Source organism: Pteropus medius, unplaced genomic scaffold (genome assembly GCF_902729225.1).
Source record: "Pteropus medius unplaced genomic scaffold, Ma_sr-lr_union100, whole genome shotgun sequence".
In the NCBI taxonomy this organism is placed as follows: Eukaryota; Metazoa; Chordata; class Mammalia; order Chiroptera; family Pteropodidae; genus Pteropus; species Pteropus medius.
Window position 1 is genome coordinate 967,306 of NW_024348082.1, and position 24,317 is coordinate 991,622.

A 24,317-nucleotide genomic window follows, 5' to 3' on the forward strand; every position below is an offset into this window, starting at 1 on the left:
ATTAAGCTGTGTTACACTTTGCTCTTTCAGGGGAAACAGTGGTTCACTGAATTTAAATTGAGTTAACAGCAATTCTTGGCAAAATAGCAGGTGCCCTTTAAAAGATTTAGCTGTGTGTGCACAAACCTAAGCATGGCATGCGTGAGCACATTACTGTACTGTAAAGATAGGCAAAGTGGCAGAATATGGCAACTTTACCATAAGATATAAAATAGCTGATTCACAACAAACTGAATTTCATATTCTCTTAAACTTTTGGAAAACAGCATCCTTTAAAAATGCTGTTGCACTACAGTTATTTTTAAATTAAATAATTACCTTATATTTTCTAGATACAAAACCAGAGCAGACTAAATGATTTTTTTTAGCACTCACTTTTAGCATTTCTGTAAACAATAAACATTGCAATATTACTTACTGAAGTTACTATACATATGTATATACGGATATACATACATGTACATAATACATATATTCTGCATTCATACACACTTCCTACTTGCATTCTGAGACGAAGAAATGATATTGTCAGTGTTTTCAATATTGTTGCATAAGTTGTTATCCTTGGAAGTGAACAGTTTATTTATAAATTTGATATAAAATCTGTTCCTAAATTTGACATAATGAGAGAGAAAGTGAAAGGCACTTAAAGAAAGCAGTGAAAATGAGAGTGAGCAAAGATTGTTTAATTGTTTATTTATTCAATCCTTAACTCAATCAAAAAATATTAATAAATGGGCTAGATATAGAGGTAGGCACTGGGGATTCAAAGGATAAACTTATTCCCTGCTTTCCCAAAAGCTAGTAAGAGGTTCGGAAAATTAAACAAGATTACAACACAGGGTTTTGTGTGATGTTTCAGGGAGCACAAGAAGACAAACCCAAACACCTTTGCATTAAGGAAAGCTTCTAAAAAGAAGTGATATATTAAAGAGGACTTTAAAGTTGAATAAAATTTAGCCCCAAAAAGAGGGGATGAAGGGCGAAGTAAGGGATGGGATAAGAGGAATGTGGAGCTTTTGTTCTCTCGTGTGTGCTCGCGTGCAAGTGCAGAGATAAAAGAGTGTGGAACTTTCTAGTAACTGAAAGAATTTCAATATAGCTGGAACCATGGTTTTCAAAATGTGGGCCCTGCACGAGAATCACCTGAGAACACATTAGAAATGCAAATTTTCAGACCCTGCCTTAGACCTACTAAATCAGAAACTCAGTGTGAGACCCAGAATTCTGTTTTAACGAGCCCTCCAAGTTATGCAACAAGGCTAATATCCCACACAAAGGAGTCACAGAGTTGTTAATGCTACAGTTAGAGAACCAGTAGCTTCATCAGAGAGGACAAGGGTAGGGGGTAAAGAGTAAGAAGTGATGGGAGTGATGAACTTGGTACAGCAAATATAAGACAAGGGGCGGAAGGCATAAGGAGGAGCCATGCACTGCCATTCTGTAACTTGCTACCGAGGCTAAAACCTTCTTGAGTTTTTATTTTTCTTCCAGTTGTCTGTAGTTTTGGAGACAGGCAAGCAGAGTGAGCTGTGGAACCATTGCCAACATCTAATTATTTCCTTACCTTCATTTCATTCACACTAAAAAATAAAACCTTCCAAATATCTTTTATATCATCACTCCTATAGCTGTCATAACTTCCAAATCCCCTAGAGACTATTTTAGCCTTAAGAACTCACCTAGCCAAGGTGCTGGAACCTTGGGAATTATTAAATTCTAACACATGCTTGCTCTCTGCCAGCATGTAAGCCTACATATTTGTCCTTGACAGTTCATATTTGGTCTCTGGACTTTCAAGACACAATGAATTATATAGAACCTTCTCACCAGAGCATCCTGAGAAAACTGGAGCTGAGCCATCCCATGCCAAACCTTCAACAAAAATTGGTCGGTTTTGGAAGTCTTGGAAATTAAGTTATCTGGGACACTTCATGAATCTACATATTATATAGGTATGTTAGTAAAGCAAAGTGGTATGTTAGTAAAGTAAAGTTATACACCAAGGCTAATATGCCACACAAAGGTGTCACAGACTTATTTCAGGCTAGATTACTTGGTTTTGTGTTCTAATTGGTGAATGCAAAATGATACATTCATTTAAGCAATTCAATTGGTATTTTGGCTCATGAAGATTCTTCACTCTAGATATTAATTTCTCATTGATAAAATAAAGGAATGTGCTAAACTATCCTCCCTTGCTCTAAAAATAGGAAACTTCCTAAGGATGTGATTAAGGACTTGGATCCGGCCAAGCTCTGCCACTCCCTAGGTATTAAGACCTAAGGAAGGCAATTTAGTTTATTTAAGCTTTGGTTTTCCCAACAGAAAACTAAAAATTAATTCCTTTGTTTGTACACCGAGTTATTCAACAAATATTCAAGAGAACTCACTCTGTCCTCTGTACTAAGTGCTGTCCTACATGCTATGGATAGCAGAAATAAAGATCCTTGCTGTCTTAGAGAATACATTCTAGAGAAGAGAGAGACAATAAACCAACAGTAAGTAAAATATTTAGAATGTCACGTGATGCAGAGCTTGGTGTATTGTTGAGATCTTCCCTTCAGGACCCAGGTACTTATTTTCTTAGCTAATGGGAGTGCTGCCGGCTGACGGCTCATAGCTGAATTCTTTTCCAGATATTGCTTCTGTGCAAAAGAAGCTTTGTGCCTTAGAGTCAATCCCTCTCCCCACGGGCAGAGAGAATCCACAACTGATCAATATGAGGTACGAAGATTAGTCTCATTGTTCAATTCAGGACAACTCAAAAGAGCCATCTCAGCGCGGAACTCCCTTATGTCTGCTGAGGTTTTGTAGCTACCATATCACAGTTCATCTGCTCCATTTTCCCATTTCTGCTTCCCTCTCTCCCACACCTGTCCATGCTGAAGGCACTACTCAGTAAACCTGCTTCGTGCAAAGCTCCATTACAGAATCTGTGTCCCAGGAAACATTTAAGACAGATGATGAGAAGTGCTCTGGAGTAGTGTAAAGCTGAGGAGGAGGACAAGGGGCACCTACTTCCTAATGTGATCATTAGATATTAACTATCACTATAATCCTAATTATTACTGTGACCTAGGCAGCTGGCAAAAACTTCATGGAGAAGGACCTTAACCTTGGCTTTGAAGAAAAGGAAGGTTATAAATAAGCAGAAAGAACAAGGAAACTTTTCATGGCAGCAACTAATTCATGCAATTTAATTGGGCATATGCTCCACAGATAAATAGACAGCTAAAGAGAACTAGTGAAGAAGAATTTTGGCTAAAAACTCAAGCTTTAGACTTAACCCTGGATTAAGATCTTGTCTCTGTCACTTCCTAAATATCAGACTTTGGGAAAATTCTTTCGTTAACCAACCACTCTATGCCTCAGTTTCCACATCTGCAAAAATGGGGATAAGAATACCGCCCACTTTCTAGTGTCTATTTTCTAAAATTCCATTCTAAGAACTTCAAAATTGTTTTAAAAAACAAAACATGTAAAGACTCTGCTATATCGTTCAGGTCATTCTCTGATTCTTCCTTCGACATTTATTTTTCACACCTAAGTTTATCCTTGAGCTTAGTTGACAAGTCTTGGTGTTAGTTTTTGTTTAATTTTTATAAGTGATATATAAGGATGAGTTGGCCTCCCAAGGCTTAAGCACTGAAGAACTGGATGAGGCCAAGGATGTTCCACGCTTAAACTTCTGAGATACCAGATCTTAACCAGCAGAATAGGCAAGTCAGGGAACCTTCGTTGGCCCCATTATAGGCACACATCTTGTGGACCCAGAATCACTGTCTTTCCTGTTTCTATAGTAATCAAATTATTTATGGGTTGGGCCACTTTTCTTTTAAATATTTAAATCATTAAAGGTCTCAGTGCCAACAGACAATATAGCACAGAGTTTAAGTATGGAACCAGCCCATACTTAAACTCTAGTTCTGCCACTTCTGTCTGCATAACCACAGCAAGTTAATTAACTTCTCTGTGCCTCAGTTTTGCCATCTATAGAGATAGTACAACTATCTCGTTATTGTTGGGAAGATTAAAAAGGTTAATACATATGAAGCATCTAGAACCACAGATGGCACATGTAAGCACTCTAAAAGTGTTTGTTATTATAAGAATGACTGCCCTTCTTCTGAGGCTTCATTGAGTCTAGTACGATTTTTTTGAACAAGCTTGTGCTGCTACTCATCTCCATAATAAAGGAAGAAAAAATTTAAAAGGCAAAAGAAGAATATAATTCTGGCAGGAAACCTCCCTGAGGCTAACTTCTGTGGAATCCTCTCCATTTTCAAGTAAAAATGACAACACTTATGTCTACCTACTTTACTATAAATTTTTTAAAATTAAATATCTCACTGATTTGCATAGGAATAAGCAATCTGAAGAAAATCAAACTTAGTTGCATATTGGAAATTATATTTTGGTTCAGAGTAGTTATTAGTTATGCTAGTCTATAAGTAATAATCACACACTGTCTTGTTTGAGGGAAGATTTTACATTTTCAGCTTATGGGTTAGAATATTTGAACTTTAATAAAAACACATTTTTATCTTGCATAATGACTGGAAAGAGAACTACTTTATTCCTTTACAAATTAATCCAAATTGCTCAGCAGGCAAAAAGAACACCAAGTGAAATCATACCAAGAAGACTTGGGGTTATCTTATTTCCTTAAGCACATTCTTCTTTTTCTCTCATGGTCTGTACTAAACCTCAAAATTCCTTTTGAATTGTTCTAAATCATTGAGAGCTAATTCCTGTCTATTAGAGACCCATTTCTCACTGTGTTTATCTGTCATAGGAGCTGCATGCACTTTTTTTACAACCAGTTAGCTGGTTTTGGGGGCGTTGTTTGTATGTTTGTTTAGACATTCTTGCTCTCTTCCTACTTAAGTATACTCTAAGATGATTAGATTTCAAATTGTATTAAACAAAATATGCAGTTAAGATACCCAATTGACTGACACAACCAGTGATTTTTTTTTCTTAAAGTTATGTACCTTTACAGTTGTTCCTCACTTGGATTCAGCAATTTTTTTAAGGGTTGTAAAAGTATATCATTCATGACCAGACTCTGCCCTACCCTTGAGATTATTAATAGAAGCAGGTAAGAAAAATTTAATGAGTTTTTATTAAAAAACAAAAACAAAAACAAAAAAACACTTCTGCCCATGAAACTCTGTCTATGTCACCATTTTCCCTAATACTCTTACTGCTTAAGATACAGGGAGAAATACTTTACTGGAAAGGAAGGTAAAAAGTGAATTAATAAAAAATTGATGGGGTAATTCTACCTTTGCATTGATCTCTGACCTCTAGAGGCCTCCAAGGCCCAAGGACCTGCATATTTAAAGAGAGATGGAGCATCCCACTTGGTCCATGCCTAGGAAGATAGTTAAGGAAGTCCCACATGCACCCTTAGCTTAAGATTTCCAACAGCTTGTATTATAGAAATTGGGAAATCAGGACAGGTGAAGAATAGCATAGCTCGGTTTGGAAAATAACAATTCAAAAAATACTTTTTGTTAATCTTCAGAAGAGAAGCAGTATAGAAAATTTCACTTGAAGCTAGATATATGCACCTCCATTGCCAGGAAAAAAAGAACTTAACACATGAACTAGTCTATCCAGTAAGTATATGGAATTTAGAAATTTATGTGTTTTAAAAGGGGATAGAAGTGACATCTATTACATTTTTTGTTAATCATCCAGAATTATTTAATCAAGAATTTTGTTTAATAGAACATGCCAAAAACTAATGTAAGTCGTTAATGTCACATACTAGAGAGAAGAGTATTATAAGTGTAGTTAAATTTCATGTTCTAGGAAGAATGCTGAATACTTTAAGCAATAAGTGGCATGACTTTTCCCATATGTGTGTTAACATGTCTAAGTTGATCTTAATTTTTATAGGATGCTTTCTCAGAAAGCTTGACTAACTAAATAGATGGTGAATTTTACTTGCATTTCTCATTTTCCTAAAAACATTTGAGGCAGTTTAAAACACATATACAAAATGTTTAATAAATTAGAACTAGAATTAGAAAATTGATCCATAACTAGATGGAACAAAGTCTTTTTTGATAATTATTACTAGAGGTGTACCACGTGCGCACTATCTCTGCCTCTGAGATTTCTGGCAGCAGCCAGAGGATAGAGAAGTGATCAGCCTTTCATGATTTGAAGCGCAAATGCTGTAGAAAAGCTAGAGAGCATTGAGATTAACAGCCTCAAGCAGAATTTTTCAACAAATGCATCATTTTTTGTTTTATATGGTGTTTTCTGACCACAGCTTTTAATAAAAGCAGACCCAAGGTAATGTGTCGCTGATCGAAGATATTTTTTCCATGGTCGAGTGAGAGAAGGGAGAAAGAAAAGCTACACCACATGCATAAAGTCTTCAAAAGAGAAAATATATCTAAGAAGTGAATGAAAAGAATCACCCTGCAAATTTCTTTTCTAAATATTTCGTTCTTTGGTCAGGAACTGAAAATTAGAATACCCTAAAATTCTTTAATTGTAGATATCAAATATATTATGATCTAGGTTAAACAAAGAGAGAGACGGAATGTCTCAGACAGGGTCGCAGTGGAAACACGTGTAATAAAAATAGGCTTCAAGGACTGAAAGAAGAAACCAGAAAGCTCTCAAGATGAAAAGCAGCCAATCTTTTTCTTGGTTCACACAGCCATTCATCTCTGTTTCTCTCTCTAAAGACTAGTTTTACTTCATCTATATTCATTTAGGAAAGATATCTATCTGCCTCATGGCTTGCAAGTTCACATGTCTCCTTCATTTTAACCATGCACCCAAACCTTCAAACTGAGTGAATCTTAATCCCAAATTCCTGAAGAGAGAATGTGGTTGGCCTAGTCTGAGTCAGTTCTCCATCCCTAATCCAATTGATATGACTTGGAGCCAGAGACAGGGAGAACAGTCCTCCAATGTCCAAACCCTAAGAATGGAGACAGTTTTCAGAGGCAGGGCTAAACATATCACAGAAGATGCTTATTAAGAATTTTGACTTTAGTCTTAAATAAGGGCTTGAAATGTGAATTCTCTATTTTCATATTGATGGATGACGCAAATGGTTTAAAAATAAGGCGAAAATATACAGGTCTTTCTACTGTTAAAGCTGGAATGCCCAACCAATATTTTTGCCCATGCAAAAATAAAACCTCCTCATATTTGCACTAAAATAGGCAGCAGGCGAAACAAAGATTGTCCTTAGGAAGCAGATTTGTATCTGCTCCCACAATTAGGCATACTCTAGATTGAAAGTGCAGAGTTCCACACCACAGGATACAGCAGAAAAGAGATGATCTGGCCTGGAAAATTTTCAAGACAGGTGTTCCAAATCATCAAAAAGACACCCTAGGAGCAATGCTCCCATGGAAAAGTTATATTGAGCTTCACAGTTCTGCAGTGTGCTTTCCAGGATAAGCTATGGAAAAAGTATGCTCATAGAAAATGGAAAAGGTTGTCTTGTTTTATATAGAGTTTTGATCGATTGCCTTTTGTCTCCAAGAAAACTATTTGTTTCATTAAAGCATATGACACACACTTCTTTCTGGTAGGAGTAGGATGCCAGAAATAAATTCTAATTGTTGAAAATTAAACCCAATCATCAATATATAGAAAGAAGCTTATCTTTCTACCTATCAAGATAGCACATACATAGTTTGTCTATAATTGGTATCATATCATGAAGATATTAGTTTAAAAGATGAAAAAATAAAACACTAGTTTTATATTACATGAAATGGTGAATGAGTATGTCAGGAAGTTTTTCCCTTTAGTTCATTTTTACAATGGTATTTATTCCCAATTTTTCAGAATCATGATACTAAGGCTCACTTTTATGTCAAAACTTAGTGAAAACAAACAATTTTATTTTCATGCAAAACAAACAATTTTATTTTCTTGAAAACAACAGTAGTAAGTAGTAAGGCAATGCTGTTCCTAAAACCCTCTTACTTCTAATATAGAATATTTAACTTGGAGACCTCACAAACATGATTTAAGGGAAAGCATAACAAATAATTGAGGTGACACTGAGAAAATTGATTGAGTCATAGTTTCATGGGACTCTAGGTTTGGCCTTTTTTTAAAATAAAGTAGGCTATTCTTGAATCCTCCCAGAATCAATTCTAGTGACTGGTTAGAAGTTGAGGTAAATAGTTTGGTCAGTTATTCAGAACAAGCTTCAAACAGTTTCAAATAATGATCCAAAAACTTCTACAACTTACTCTCAAGGGATGATCAAATGAGTTTTGGCACAAAGAGCAGCAGGATGTTGTTAGATGCCTGGGGTCTAAATTACTTAGGGCACTGTGCTTGGGTCCATAAAGCTAAGAAAAATTGTCCCCATCCATTCTCAACATTGTTGGTTATTTGTGCTTCCATAAATACTTCCACTGAAGCTATATAAGGGACAACTGAAGCCTCAAATCTGTTTTATCATTAACTGTGGAAATTAAGTAAAGGTCTTTCACAGGATTTGTTTAGCTCCAGATTTAGTGGTAATGAGTTTATAATTAGATGGGCTTGAATTAGTTAGATTCTTCCACAATCTGATTTTAACATGCTGTCCTGCCATACTTGCTAGAAATGTCTGTTCATTTGTTTTTTGTTGTTGTTGGTGGTTTCTTTGTTTTTATATCCATGCAGTTTTTATCAAGTCAGTACATGAGACATATTAAATAGAGGATAGATAGGACTGATTTTTCCTTGAAACTGTCAATCTAATAAAAGGGAAAAAAAGGAATCTCTCCAGGCAGAGCGTTTGATATTGTTTGTAAAACAAGAGACTGTTTTGTAGAAGTAACCCCCACTGCCACCCTATTTCACCTAACCTTCCAGTCTCATCCATCCAGTTGCAGGGTCAAACAGATTCAAGAGGACGTGTTCAACATCAAAACAAATTTTTTTAAATATTAAATTGAGATAGAAAACATCCAGCTTAAGCAACATAATAAAGAATGAAAAGTTACTGGTATATAGTTGGGCAATATTAAGACCCACTTACCCTCCCTTCCCATAAGATGTGAATACAGATAAGTACAGTCAAATTCTGGTTCATTATACTAAATAATACTCTCAGTTTCAATTGACAAAAAAATCCAACTGCCTTAATGAAAAGTAGGACTTTTTTACTGTGTATTACCATAAAGTCAAGGAGTAGTGTGAGATTAGGCCAAATCCAGGCTGTCCATCCATGTCCTCAGTATTTTCTCAATTTCAGTTCTGCTTTCTTCTATGCTGGATTTATCTTCAGATAAGTTCTTCCCATGTGTTTATAAGAGCTTATATCTCCAGTAAGAACTAAAATTCTGAGTAAATTCACATCTTTATCTACCGTACTCCTGAACCTGAGTACAAATATTAACTTGAGAAAAATACAAACATGCTGACTGATTTACTTTAAATTTTCATGATCCATTCCTTGCCTCTCCATCTTCCTATTCTGCCCGTTGATCTATATATCAGACATTTCAAAGTACATGCAAAAAACTTCTGAAGATGTTGTACTGTTTTGTGTCTTCATATTTGTGATGTTTCTTCCAACTAGAATGTCTCAATATCTACTCATCACCCAAGTGACGTGCAAATTAGTTTAATCATTTAAGCTTTAGCTTAAAAATCACCTTTCTTATAAACCTTCCTGCATTTCTTCCAATGCAGGTTATCCCACATCACCCTCACACATACTTCCATTTTAGAAACAATTTTACTATATTACAATTAAGGTATACTTATCTATCTCCCTCACTAAAATGAAACTGCTATGAGGACAGGAAACCATGCTTTAGTTTTCTGTGTCTCCCAATCCCTGTATCACAGTGTTTAGCATATTCTAAATAATTAATATTTTTCTTGTTTTTAAATATATAATGAGTTGATGAATGAGAATTTTCTCAAGAAATTTTCTAGATTTTTTTCTAAATAATGTGTGTTTTTATAAGGATTATTTTCTTTGAATATTTTTCTATGAAAAATAAATTCTAAATAAATCTTTGAGTTATGAAATTTGTGATCTCTAATGGCAATACATTTAATTACAAAGGTATTTACCTCAAACCACACTAATGGTTATATTAAGAAGTAGAACTTTAGTGCATATATATGCCTACCAATATGTAGATACCCACCATTAATATTACGGTATGTGCTGAATAGTATTTGAGATTGGATATCATTGAATACAGGCCAAGGAATTTGTGAAATTTGTAAGGAAATTTTATTCCACACTGGATCTTAAAAAAAAAAAAAAAAGAATGGACTATGTATGTATGAAGACATAAGTTTTTAAATTGCATAAAAAAATATTATCAAAGACTTATCTCAACAGCCAGCAACAATTACTAATTAAACCATTAACATTTAGAATGTTAACAGTAGCTCCAGATATTTCAATGTCTCAATCTCTTTTCTTTGTTCTTTGATATTTGTCACATGAAGCCTGCCTGTAGCAAGGCATCTCAACCGTTTATTAATGCACACAAAGATCTCAAAAAAAAAAAAGAAAGTGTTTCATCATGCTGCATTATTTGCCTCTGCTTCTGCCTCTCCATCAGGTGGTACCATACTTACATTTTCCAATTATTTCTGTGTCATTTGGCATTTTTATCTGACAAGTAAATTAAGGTCATCAAGAAGAATGAATCTTGAAATTTTCTGTGTCTCAAGGTAGCCACAGTTTGATGTACTATATTACATTGTTTCTGGAGAACTGGCAGAGCAGTGGCGGAAAACACAGCTGTGAAATCACTTTTTGAAAAAGTATAAGCCCAGCTAAGGGTCTCTACTGCAACTGAAATGATCCATGAGGTTTGTCTCCATGTAGCTGAGAATTCAGTAACTGGTTTACTTGAGTGGAACAGAGAATCTCTTGCTATTCTCTCCCAGTTTTTTTATCCCTCCAATCTTAGACGTATTTTTTCTGGTCATAGATGGCATCAAATATTAAATGAATATAAAAGAAAAACGTTAAAAAAAACCGGCCAATACTTCTTCATTTAAATATTTATTTCATTCAAAGCCTAGGCAGGAATATGTGAATTTAAAAAATTAACTCACACTATTAATTTATCTCTGAACATATTAAATTCCAAAATTCAAATGTGTAAGGATCATCTATGTAACTAGAACATCTTTAAGCATTATTATCAAATAAATCACATATGAAAACTCTCCTTTAGCCAGGGGCTTTTAATTCTTAATCTAGAATGTGTTCTTTATCTCTTTGTGAAAATACACAGTCATTAATTCCTATACTATGTAAGGCACTGTGCTAATTCTATGTGATGTAGAAAGTTGAAAGATATTACTTCTGACCTCAAGAAACTTATAGTATGGTGGAAATATGCCAAAAAATGGAAATTCTGAAAATGAATCGTTTTTGATAGTTGAAGTTTTCAGGCAGAGGTTTGGTCTTAAAAGTACTATTTTTATCATTTTTAAATATTTTGGAAAGAAAATATTTTTCTAATCATGCATCCACAAACCCTTGCCTTTTTAAATAAAATAGCTTAGACATATCTCAGCATGTTTTAATTAACTTTGGATGATCATGTTAATGTATTCAGTTCTAACATAATTCTTGAATTTCATAGGGCTGTTTGATCCTAAATTTCTGGCTTCTGAGTAATTTATATTTTGGACACATGTCAGATTTTCAGTTTTCCCAGTTCTTCTTTCAGTCAGCCTAGCAGTATGTACTTCCATTCAACTCTCTCTCATATATCTCACCCCTGGCCTTAACTTACTTAATTTGCTTCCATTTTGTGAACTTGAAAATCAATAAACATGTCTGAAGTAAGAATGTGAGGCATCGAAGCTGTTTTAGGGAGTAAACTATGCGTTCCTTCATATGTGAACATCTGTCAGATGTCTCTTCAGAGGCTCTTTTTGTCCATCTTGTTTGCAATTTCTCTACTGCACATTATTATAGTTGCCGTCTAGCTGAATTGAAATGCATGTGACAAAATGAGCATCTAAATTAAGAAAATAACTGTGGGGCCAGGAGAAAATGAGATTGAATCTAAGAAATACTTAAAATTTAGTAATGACAGAATTGATGACCAACCTGAAGGCAAAGGAGATAATTTTGTGAGAGCTGAGTCTAAGAATTCAGTCCTGGACATCTCTGAGAAAGATATACTCACTGAGAAAGGATGCTTTTACCCTCTAGGCAATAGGGAAGACACTGAGTATTTTTAATCATTATTTTGAAGAATAATTATCTGTCTACATAATGTAGGATGGATTGGGAAGAGACACTGTGGAAACGCTATCTAATAGAAAATTATAAAACTAACCTATTCATATGATGCCTGAAGTGAAGTAATAAAGAGAGGATAGTATACAACATAAAAAATATTTGACTCTAAATGTAGAGATGTAGGGAAATGTAAAATCAATAATCTCATTTTTTGAGTCCAAGTAACCAAGAAAATAACTATCTAGAGTATCACAAGATTATATTCATCTAGGAGAAATATTTCTTCAGCTTTCATTCATATCTCACACTCTTATGTCTACATGACCATACTGATGCATTTAGATTTTATAGATTAGTCTCCATTATATGTTGCTATGTCTTTATGTATATGCCTCATTTCATAGGGTTACACCATTCCTAGTTACCATATATGATCTGAAAAGATCATATTTATTGAGATTTCTGCTGCACTTTAAAAAATCATTTTATTGAAATGATGAGATGATATCATTTAAAATTTATACATTTCATCAAGAATTGGGAGACATAAATAAACGTGAATATGAAGCACATATACACCATTTATTTTACTGGGCAGCATTTTGAGAAATATTTGACTCCCCCTCCCCCAAAAATCATGTATCTGCTGCCTTCAGTAACTTTAAAAAGATATTCATAACAGAAAAGAGTTAACTTTAAAAAGCTATTCCACAGAAAATGACACAGAATACAAATAACAGATTTCACTTTGAAATGTAAATATAAACTAGAATAATCTTGATTACAGAGAGACAAAATCATATGCCTCTATAGAAATTTCTTTGGTTAAAAATAGCCAAATTGCTTTTCTCTCATACTTTCCTAAAGAAATGAAATCTATTTTTTATCTTATTTTAAGTATTTGGAATCCAAGTAAAGAACACTTTTTTTCTCTTTAACTAAGGTAAACTTCACTTAAACTAAGTGCTAAGTCTTTGTTCAGTAACAATTTTGCAACTCTTTGTGAAAATTGCTTCCTCTTAAGGAAGTATGCTTTTTTCCAAATCCATACAATGAAACATATCATTTTAATATACTTAGATTTTTCTAAGACTATGACCTTATTCCATTAAAGAAAGGGACATTTCCAATCAACTAGTCACAAATACATTTCATTTCTTACTATGGATTTCATTGTGCTTCTTTTTAAAGACAGTTTTGCTCTCCATGGTGTAACTTAACATGAGTAAATTATACTGTACATTTTCTCCAACAAAACTAATTAGAAATAATTTTTTTTTTTTTTTTTTAGTAATCTTCTCAGAATCAAAAAATGAATAGCTGATGCTAACAGACAAGTTTTCATAACAAAGGAGTTTATAGCTATAGTGTACTTTTATGGAATCCATTTGGTAGATGATTTTATGGTTTATTTATTTGTCTAAATGTCCATTTAAATTAATCAAGTCTTCGAGGCCTATAACCAAGGAACAACTTCTTCCTTGCCCCTGCCTTCCCCTTCCTCTTCCTCTTCCTCCTTCTAACACATTGTATTTATAAATTCCTACTCTGCTGACTCACACTGTCAAGGGCTGCTTATTCTCTTCCAGAGCACCCTGAAATTTCCCTTTTGTAATGATTCTTACACTTGTAATTATTTGTTCATTGTCTGTCTTCCCCAGTGAATTGTAAATCCAGGAGAGCAGCAACTGTCTTTTTTGTTCATCACTGTATCCCCAGTGTGTGTCTCAGTCCCTACCACATAATAAGTGCTCAATAAACATTTGTCAAATGAACTAACAGACTCTTTACCTTGGATTCACGTTTCTAAGCTTAATCTATTCAATTTGATTAAATGTAGAAGTCTGTGCTTTCTTGTCGCCCCTGCCTGTGGAGAAGCATTGTCTTCAACCATGCAGAATAACTGGATTCCTCTGCTTAAACTTGTGTAGATTTATTTTACAGTCATAGTATAGTTACCTTCAGGGTAAATCTTCTTTATGTGTCAACTGGAAAGTGAGGATATGGATTACCCCTAGGTTAATGTGACCTTTTCTTACTAGAATCATCCAATGTAAACCATCATTTTTTCCATTTTACAAACAACTATTTATTGAGCTACTAACATGTATCAGGCCCTATAGATTAAATACTGTATTAGTTTCTTAGGGCTATTATAACAAATTAGCATACAACTTCACTGCTTAAGACAACAGAAATTTATTCTCCACAGTTATCAAGTGTAAAAGTGCATTCGCACATAAAGCTCTAGAAGAGAATTCTTTCTTGCTTCTTTCAGCTTCTGACGGCTCCAGGTTTTCCTTGGCTTATAGCTGCAAAACTCTACTTTCTGCCTCTGTATTCACATGGACTTCTCTTTGTCTTCTCTTATTCTGTCTCCTATAGTCATTGAGTTTTGGTCCATCCAATTAATCCAGGATGATTGATATCCTTAACTTAATTGCACCTGCAAATTTCTTGTTTTGGGGAGGTGGGGGAAAGGATAGGGCGGTGTGTCACTGCCTTTATGGAATTTGCAGTCCAATCAAAAAATAGATTATAAAAATACTAATTTAAATAAAACAATAAACATTTATTGGTAGAGACAATACAAGAGTCTGTGGGAATGTATGTCTGGGGACCTAACAAATCTAAACAATCAGAAAAAAAGCTTCACAAATGATGTAATGTTCATGTGGGCAGACTGGCTAGGGATTCACCATGAGAGCAAGTTTGGCACATTCAAGGAACTGGAAGAAATTAGCATGGTTAGAGAATGATAAGAGATGACTCTGGGAATATATACTAAAGCATTTGTAGAGAGCCTTGTTAACAAAGTTAAGGGCTTTGGACTTTATTCTGAGATAAAGATAGAACTCTGTGATTGACTGACACTGATATGGTAGATAAGAAGGTAGAAATTATCTCTGTCAGGACAAAGACTACAGCAGGTCTTGAGTGTTCCTCTTATTTCCATATGGCAAATCTTATTCTTCCTAATATTTGATTGTAACTTTATGCATAATACTCTTGAAGGACATTTGATCATGTCCAAAATGTCCACAGAGACATTTGGTCCATGCCAAAATGTCCTTGAAATTCAGTCCCGTCAGAAACATCCATGAACATATTTGGTCTACACCAAATGGCCCTTGATATTTGGTCCTGTTCAAAATGTCCACTCCTAGAAAACAAATTATAATAAAAATAATGTAAATAAAATTTTAACAAATTTAAATATATCATTTAACAAGTCATGGACAAATGTCTCCATGGACATTCTGGACAAGACCAAATATCAAGTAGCAAATCAATGACACAATATCGTAGTAAAATTGCTCTGAAAGATTGTGACAAAGATATTTAATTCAACAGTCTCATTTTACAGACATGAAACCAAGGTCAATCAAGGCAAGCTTGTTCTAGGACATCCAAAAAAGCTAGATCTAGTCAATTGTTCTGTTAGTGAAAATGGTTGTATAATGGTATAAAATACTGTCAATACTATGAACCCGCAGACTAACGAATCAGGGTTGGTTAGCCAGCTTTCCTGTGTACAAAAAAATGTAACCTTAGATAAGTATTATATATAACCACTTAAACTAGGAATCATAGTAGAACCTACCTATAAGGACTATTGTGCAGGTAAATTTGATAATGAATTTGAAGCACTAAGCCTAGTGCTGAAGGACGGTTTACTGTTAAATTCGTAGTGGCTATTGTTGATGATGATGATGTCTGTAATGTTTTTATAATCATCCCAGACCATTATCCATAGCATTTACTCCCGGTATAATAGTGCATCACATTATACACTCTTATTTTCAAATAACATATATTTATATATATTATTCTCCACAAAAGAAATTAGGATTTAGGATTCCTAGTACAGAGGTTTAAGAAACAATTAGGTAAGAATATACACTTTTCAAAGTATCACACCTTAACATTATCCGATTAAAATTTTAATTGAAGCAAAGTTCATAAATATGTAATCACAGGAGAGAAAAAGAAGGTATTTTAGTAAAAAGGGGAGTTATTAAGATGTTATTCAAGTAAAACAACACAATTTTTTATAACGAGATAATCTGATTTTCAAAAGGCATGCAATTACATAATCTTCTTCTCCATCTGAATTTTGAATACATATTCTCAATAAATTACTTGCTACCTGGCTACCACAAAAATATACGCTCCAGGTTTAAAACTCTTGAACTACATTATATATTTTATAAATACAACAGTTGCTAAGTTTTTTCTAAATGCCATTTTCTTTATTTTCATAAAGTTAATATTTTCTACAACATCTATTTCTTACTATTTGTTATTGAATAATTTTCAATGAGAAAATGTGACATTTTAGAGAACACATTCATTCCCATGACATCAGTGCTAGTGTGAAGGTTCAGAAATTCAGTAAGGACCTAATAAAAAATCTTTAGTACTTTATATACTGATAAAATGCAACTATTTAACTTGTCTCTGTACAGATTATGAGTTAAAACTCAATCTTTAATAGATTGCTTGAAAATATCTTGATTAAATCGTAGTGACTAAAATCTATTTCCAATGTTTAATTCTTACTGAAAACAACATAAATGACTTTTGTTTTTATTTAGGTTTCGATCTCTTAAGAGGCATCTTAAATGCTCTGACTGGTTTCTTATTGATTCAGTAATAACATTTAAGGTTCAGATATTCTCTAGTAGATATGTCATTTTTACAAGGAAATTACTCTGGATATAAATTTGCACATAGTATACTGCAGACTTGATTCCCAGAGAAAGATCTACTTCTGTGAAAGCCATAAAGTACTCAAGTTTAATAAATTAATATGGTAGAGAATTAAGTGGTTTGCTTGTTAGTTAAATTCTGTCTTTGATTCAATTTGCTGCTTATAAGTGATTAGATGAATAAATATTTTATAGTGATCAAAATAAAAATCAAGCTTTATTCAAGTTAAGGGATATTAAAGGGACCGATTGATTTAATATTTTAGAATATTGATCATTAACTAAATTATTAATGTGAGTTACAGAATAGGAAGGAAAAATGAAACAAAAAATCTAGAAGCCTGAATTCCAGTATAATCAAGTGTGAACTTAAGCAAATTCTTTAACTTCTCTGGGCTTCAGTTTCCTTACCTCTATTATTATGCAATTGCCCATATCCTATTCCCTAAAAATTACATCTGATTAAAGCTTTAGTAATACAAAGGAGGAGAGTGCTAATGATTTAATTGAACTAATATATTTTTAGCAATCCCTAAAAGGTTAATGAAACACCCAGGTGGTTTTAAGATATGACTTTCGTCAATGAGAAAAGTAATATGTTGTTACAATATATTATCTAGCCTTTTCTTCAAAAAGGGAAACTTTTAAATATCATTTTCTTAATTACTGCCAGTCAAACATCTAAACACCCACAATGTACACCTTTTGTGCTATGGAGGTGGGAAGTTATAACTTCAATTTTTAAATTAAGCTCTATTAAATATAAAGGAAGTCATTCTTGAATTATACAACCTGTCCACTTTATGGAAGCAGACTCCAAAAGAGTGTATAAAACCTGGTCTGTTGGCCAAAGTGTTTAAGGCAATTAATTAGCAATTGTATAAATAAAATCCTTTAGTCCACCTGCTGATTTAATTTTGCAATACATATTCATAAGACGTGAAGTACTAAGAATTCCTCTATTTTCTTGGTATATTTGTAAAATAGAAGAAAGGGTTATACTGAGGGTTATAACCCCAATCTTCAGTCTTTCTTTTGGGTTTGCATCCTATGTGCCCAATGAAGAGCAAATATGATGGGGTTTTTTGGTATCCATTACCATATTTTCAAGCATATACTAAGTTGTAAAATAATTTTGGTAGCAAAATGTCACCCAGGGAACTGTTAACATTGTATCTGTGTTTTCAGCTTCTGACATGGCAGCAGAACAGGGGCAGATTCTCGTGATAGCCACCGCGGCCGTTGGGGGATTCACTCTCCTCGTCATTCTTACCTTGTTCTTCTTAATCACCGGGAGGTAACTGAAGTGTACCAGATTATTTCCAAGACTTGCAAATAACCATACTTTTCATACACTGTATATTCAAATGCTTTAAAATGTAACAAAGCACACCTGAGAGAAAAAGGTATCAGTGTAGATTCTCCTCTGTCAGTGAACTTTATAACAGAACCACTATGGCTTGTTCTCTGAATGTGAAGCAACCAAAAACTTGATAAAAACACGTTAAAAGTTGTGAATGATAAATTTCTACTCATTAAGTTAACTCTTAGTGTTTCCTTTACTACAATTAAATTACCCTATGAAAGGTGTAATTTTTTTAAAAAAAATTGATTGAACAATTTGTATAAAGTTTCCTTATAAACAGTGTTACAAAAATGTGCTATTTTTAATCCATTAAATATTGAAAGTATCTATATTAGAATTATATTAATTGGTTTTATAAATCCAATATTTCTCCACTTTAGAGAAATATGGATGAAAATTTAAAGTAACAATACATTTAACAGAGCAAAAGTCCTAGCTTTGAACCCTGACTAGCTGACTAGTTTCACCAATCTAAACCTTAGATTTCATACATATTGTCTACGTATATAAATTGTTGCTAAGTGCTGACAATACAGAGATATGAATGAAGATTAATATGTATGAAATTATTTAAAAGAATAAGTGTTACTTCTTATTGAACTATCGATATTAGGCCCACACTTTTGTCAGAAATTGTGAATATCTTCCTATCATATTTTTATTCCTACATGGGGAGAAATATTCAATCTCGATTATCAATAGGAATATAGAAGAATACCTCTAGAGTTTTATTGATAATCTGAAACGCACACATCCTGAATAATACCAATATCCTGATTTAAAACTGCAATAAGAATTCCAGTCAAACAATACACACCCATGTCTACTCCAGCTTAAGTACATCATTTCTACTAGAAAACCCTAATACTTGATAATGAGCAAAAATAACAAATAAGGACCTTCAGAAATAGTACTTCAGTGAACTAGAAAAACCCTTTGTGTTATTTATATTTTAAACTCTACCTACATACATATTTTATTTAACATTATTGTAAAAGAGAAGAGATGCATATATGAAAAATTATCTGCACTTTTGGAAGATGAAAGATTTAGGTCAATAAGTTGACAACTACTAAGAAGGCACTTAGCAATTGTGGGTTCCTGGCAAAGGTAACTGCTACCTGTAAAGAGTGTATCAGATTTAATTGTAAAAAATCTACTTTTATAGAATTTATCAAGAAACAAAGAAACATATGTATTTTCTAATTTGGTTAAGTTGAAATGGTGACTTCTTTATGAAATTAATTGTAAAAAGGGCAAATTTACCCTATGTTTACTTAAAATTTTCATGTGTATAAACATAGTACTATTCTTATAATTAATAGTATCTCAGGATCTCCTGCATTGGTGAGGGTGGGGGACTGATTATCTGATGGAAGAATGCAAGCTATAGCAATAGAAAAAAAAAACACAAAAAAATGCAAGGAATAATGATAAATTTATCTAATAAAAAGTACTAGTTTGGACATACCATGCCACCACCATCAGGTACTGTTTCCAGCACTCTCCTATTTCTTTCTCCCTTTATACCTAGCGCTAACCTTTGACAGCCTCTTGCCATCATCATAGCTTTGATATAATTATTTTTTATAGTGGACAGAAAACAAATTTTGGCATCTCTGAATCAACTAATCATTAGGTCAAAAACAAAATATTAAATACCATAGCCTACAAATACCAAATGTGACCTACGAAATTCTTAATCACTAGGCGGAGGACAACTGGCTATTAAAAAAAGAAGTTAGAGTTTGTCTGACCCTATCTAGGACTCTCTTGCAAAAAGAAGGATTAGAAGACAACAATGCCTAGGAAAGGAAAAAATATATATCAGGAAGAGGATTAATGTGTCAAGTCTGGGAAAAGGAAGGAAATAAGGAAATGAAAGCATTTTGGTGCATGTAACATCACAATTTGATTAGGTTAAAAAAATTCCAACACTGTATGGATTACTACCTGTTTAGTAAACCTTATTAGAAAAATGTTAAGTAGAATAAACTCTACTATATTTTCATTGCTGTTTATAACATAAGTGCTGTCCATGCATTGTGAATTTGTAGGCACTGATATTTTGATAATACTCTATTTATCATGGAGTTGCACATAATTTAAAGACAATCAATTTGGGGCCCAGAAAGTTTAATCAGTTATTAAAGTGTGATGGAGTCCAGTAAGGTGATCTTAACTCCAAAGATACCAATTATATCATGTCAGTTAGACTGTGATAATTTAGATATGATGGTTAATTTGATTCAGAAAGATTCTTATTTTCTTATTTGACAGTTTCTTTGAAGTTTAGGGTATTTTCTTAAATATGATTTTATTTAAACAGCAGTGTCATTTATCTTCAAATTTTTTTACTTTTTTAAATATTTTTTTATTTTTCAATTATAACTGATATACAAATTATATTAATAATTTTTTAAAGATTTTAAAATATTTTTATTTGCAAAAATAAAAATATAATAAAACTAATCTGAATCAGGTTCCTTCTTTTTTCTTCTTGTCCCTTTTGAGTAAGTCCCAGATGCTGTCAGATGCTGTTCTTTCCTTGCCATGCTCAGTTTGTTGTGTCAACCACTCCTTTTCTAGCTGTTTCAGGATATCTGCAGTGAGGAGTCCTTGCTGTGTACAACATAGCGATATTCTCAATTTAAAAAGAAAATGACTCCAACTTCATAATGGAAATTGATTTAAATGACTTTTTATATAACAATGATTCAATATATGGCAAAATTGGATGTAATTTTTAAGTTACATGGATTTGTATAATGTGATTTAAGGTTTTATTTCTTCATAGAATAGAGTATTTCAGCACTTGATATAAATAGCACATACACATATGGAAAAGCATTTCATTAAAATATCAGAAAATACTACCTTAACACATAAATATGACAAACTTAAAAGAAGACATTACAGTCATTATAGGTTAAATAACTTTGGCCTAATAAACTTGAGAGATGATCTCAAATGTTATCTCTGTTTGGGATTCCTGAAGCAGAATTTGAATACCTCTTAAAAAGAGAACTTAATGATGAAGAAAAATTAGTTCTAAATTATTTTTAGCTTTAAATTTTTATATTTGCCAATTTATATGACATCAAAAACTGCTTTAACATTCTACATAGAGGAAAAACAATTTCAATTGCATAAGATAACAATAATTCATTTTGAAATATCTCTTAAGCATTTTGGTGAGGGAGCATTCATTGGAAATTATCTTATGAAAACTGTAAGATATTTTTGAATAAATACTCAATTTGCCATAGGATTTAAAGCAAAATTCACATTGAAAGAATGGATTGTGTATCACAGATGTATTCTGTAACCATTTGGAATTACCAGTTTGATGAAATGTCAGATCATATGGATGTTGATGAATTTATTCATGTTGAAGAAATCATGAGAGATAAGCACCTGCCTCTTTTCTTCATAGTATAATTATCCCGAGAGAGAACAGAATGTGCCTCTGCCAAATTTCTGACATTAAAAAAAAATCATATTATTTAGCACTGAAAGTGAAAGATGGTCGTCTCGATTTTTGAGATTCTGACTCAAAGACATTTTTTCATTTTGACTTTTAATGTTTTTCACCAACTCTAGCTGTTAGAAGTCATATAAGGAAGAACATGATGATTATTTCTGATTATAAAATATTTTCTAAGATTCCTATAATTGGAATCAATCCACTTTAGAGTATTGTATACTTATCTGGCTCTCATTCTGATGCTTACAAAAAACCTTCCATGGAGTATTTTCACATGATATAAAGATATTCTTAAAGGTGGACTTTATAAGGACTTAGCCCATGAGTTATGTGTATTTTAATTGGTTTTGGTTTTCATCCAACATAATTCTAAAAATAAGATTCTGTTTACCTTTTTAAAAGGTGCCAATGGTACATAAAGGCCAAAATGAAGTCAGAAGAGAAAAGAAGAAACCACTTACAGAATGGGCATTGTAAGTAGTACAATGACTTTCCTCCATTGTTTTATGTTGTTCCAGCACTTCAAGAGTTCATTGTAAACTTGGATCAGTGAGTTGAGAAAGGCAAAAAAATCACTTTCCAGCCTTTCAGCATTAAGACTTTTCATGTGATTTCTAGGTTTGTTGATGGAAATTATACCTGTTCCTTATTAAGTGATATTGCCTTTTCCCTAATTCCGCTTGCTGAAAAACATGACAGACTGAATATGCTAAAAATACAAGATGACTGATTATATATTATTATTTACCATTCCCAATGTCTCCAGCATGTGAGTTGGTTTCATTTTGTGGAGCATTAGCCATAGAAATATGGAATCCTCATTCCTTCTTATAAGGACTGTCATTGAAATATATAACAAATCAATTTACAATTCATTAACACTAAAAAAGAAAATCGGCTCTTTAACTCTTAGAATATGTATGAAATCCTTGAGCTGACTACAAGGTTATATTCATTTGAAGAATCTCTTTCCAACCAAACAAGCTATAATTACTATTATAGATGGTTTGATAATTACCACCCTCCCCTCCCCAACACCCACCTCCATCTCCACCTCCAAATGGCAAACTGCTTTATCAAGACAGTTCCTCTGTCATGAGATGCTGAATTAACAAGAAAGAAGGGATGTTCTCTAATTAACCGCAGTATAGAGATAACATGTGAGGCAAGTTGTTTAACTATTTAAATTCATCTTCTACTTCAAAATGAACAAAAGTAGCATGGGACTTTTCAAACTATATCATCATCCAGGGGACAGAAAGGATTAAAGTAAGGAAATTATAAACTAGAGGGATGATTTAGGGCTATTTCTAAGGCTGGCATGATTTCTCATAGTGTGGTCTAAGGATCATCTGCATTAGAGTATTCCACTCTTCCTCATCAAAGTTCTGATGAAGAAGGTCCAGGGTAGGACCAAGACATATGCATTTTTAATAAGGTTGTTCTTTTGTACAATGAGATTGAAGCTCACTGTACTGGCAAGGAAAGGAGAACTGAGACTGCCAATAGCAGGCATGAGATGAGCTGGAAGTGCTAGAAACAGATGCAGAAACCTGGATCCAAACACCTGGACAGATAACTTATGCTGAGCAACCTTAAGACTCACTCCAGGGCATTTAAAACTGAAATGTAGAAGGAAGAGATGCTCCTGGGGCATTTATTATCTGTTTTCCAACTAGCAGTTTAGCATAAACTAAACCAGATGGGCCCAGCAAGAAGCAATAAAAATAATCCGAGGCAGCTAAGAAGGTAAAAGAAAGATGAACCAATGTTTAAGAAGACTTGGATAAGTTAAATGAGTAACCAGCCAGTCAAAATTGGAACTAATTTTATTATTTTTCTGTATTTCATATATTGTGTTTACCAAAAAATAAGTGTTATTAAATAATCAATTTATTCCTTAGAAATGTGTATCACCTTAAATAATCGAATGGTTGAATTGTTTAAATTGTATATGGATTAATAAATAATACCTATTATCTGTGCCTAAAGTAATGTCATCAACATGACCATATATCGAATTAGATACTACTCCACTGGATTTGAATTTATAGTATTCAATCTGAAATCACAACTTCTAGTAAATTATAAAAATATCATTTACATATTTTATCTAAGAACAGAGATAATCTGTTCTTACCTCCAATTTAAACTTTGGAAAGTCAAGAAAAGCATAGCCTTTTAGAATTATTGTCAGGTCTAAGTATGCTTTAGAAATATGCTTTACTAGTGCTATTTTTAAAAGTACCAGTCTTCTCATAGGTGCATATCCTGTACTACAAGACAGTAGGCAAAAGGCAATAAAAGAAAGCAGCAGGCATAGAAGAACTCATGAAACAAATTATTGCTAATAATGGGCATTTCATTACCCCTTCCAAACTCACTTTATTACCTTTTGTGGGTTTGCTTTTGAAATTTTCTTGAAAGAGCATGTTTTTAAGGCTACCTAGCCAGCAGTTAACTCAGCATACTGTATGGCTTTCAAACTTTAAGAAGCAACAAAACCAAGTATCATCCACTGTGCCACAAATT

General features: G+C 33.2%; 1 protein-coding gene across 1 annotated transcript in view; it reads left to right on the forward strand.

Moving 5' to 3' along the window:
- The window catches only part of EPHA6 (EPH receptor A6), a 790,812-nt gene that overhangs the window by 538,212 nt on the left and 228,283 nt on the right, over nucleotides 1-24,317 (forward strand). Inside the window, 2 exon segments of the mRNA XM_039879096.1 lie at nucleotides 18,121-18,229; nucleotides 22,188-22,258. Coding sequence (XP_039735030.1) covers nucleotides 18,121-18,229; nucleotides 22,188-22,258 — 180 coding nt within the window.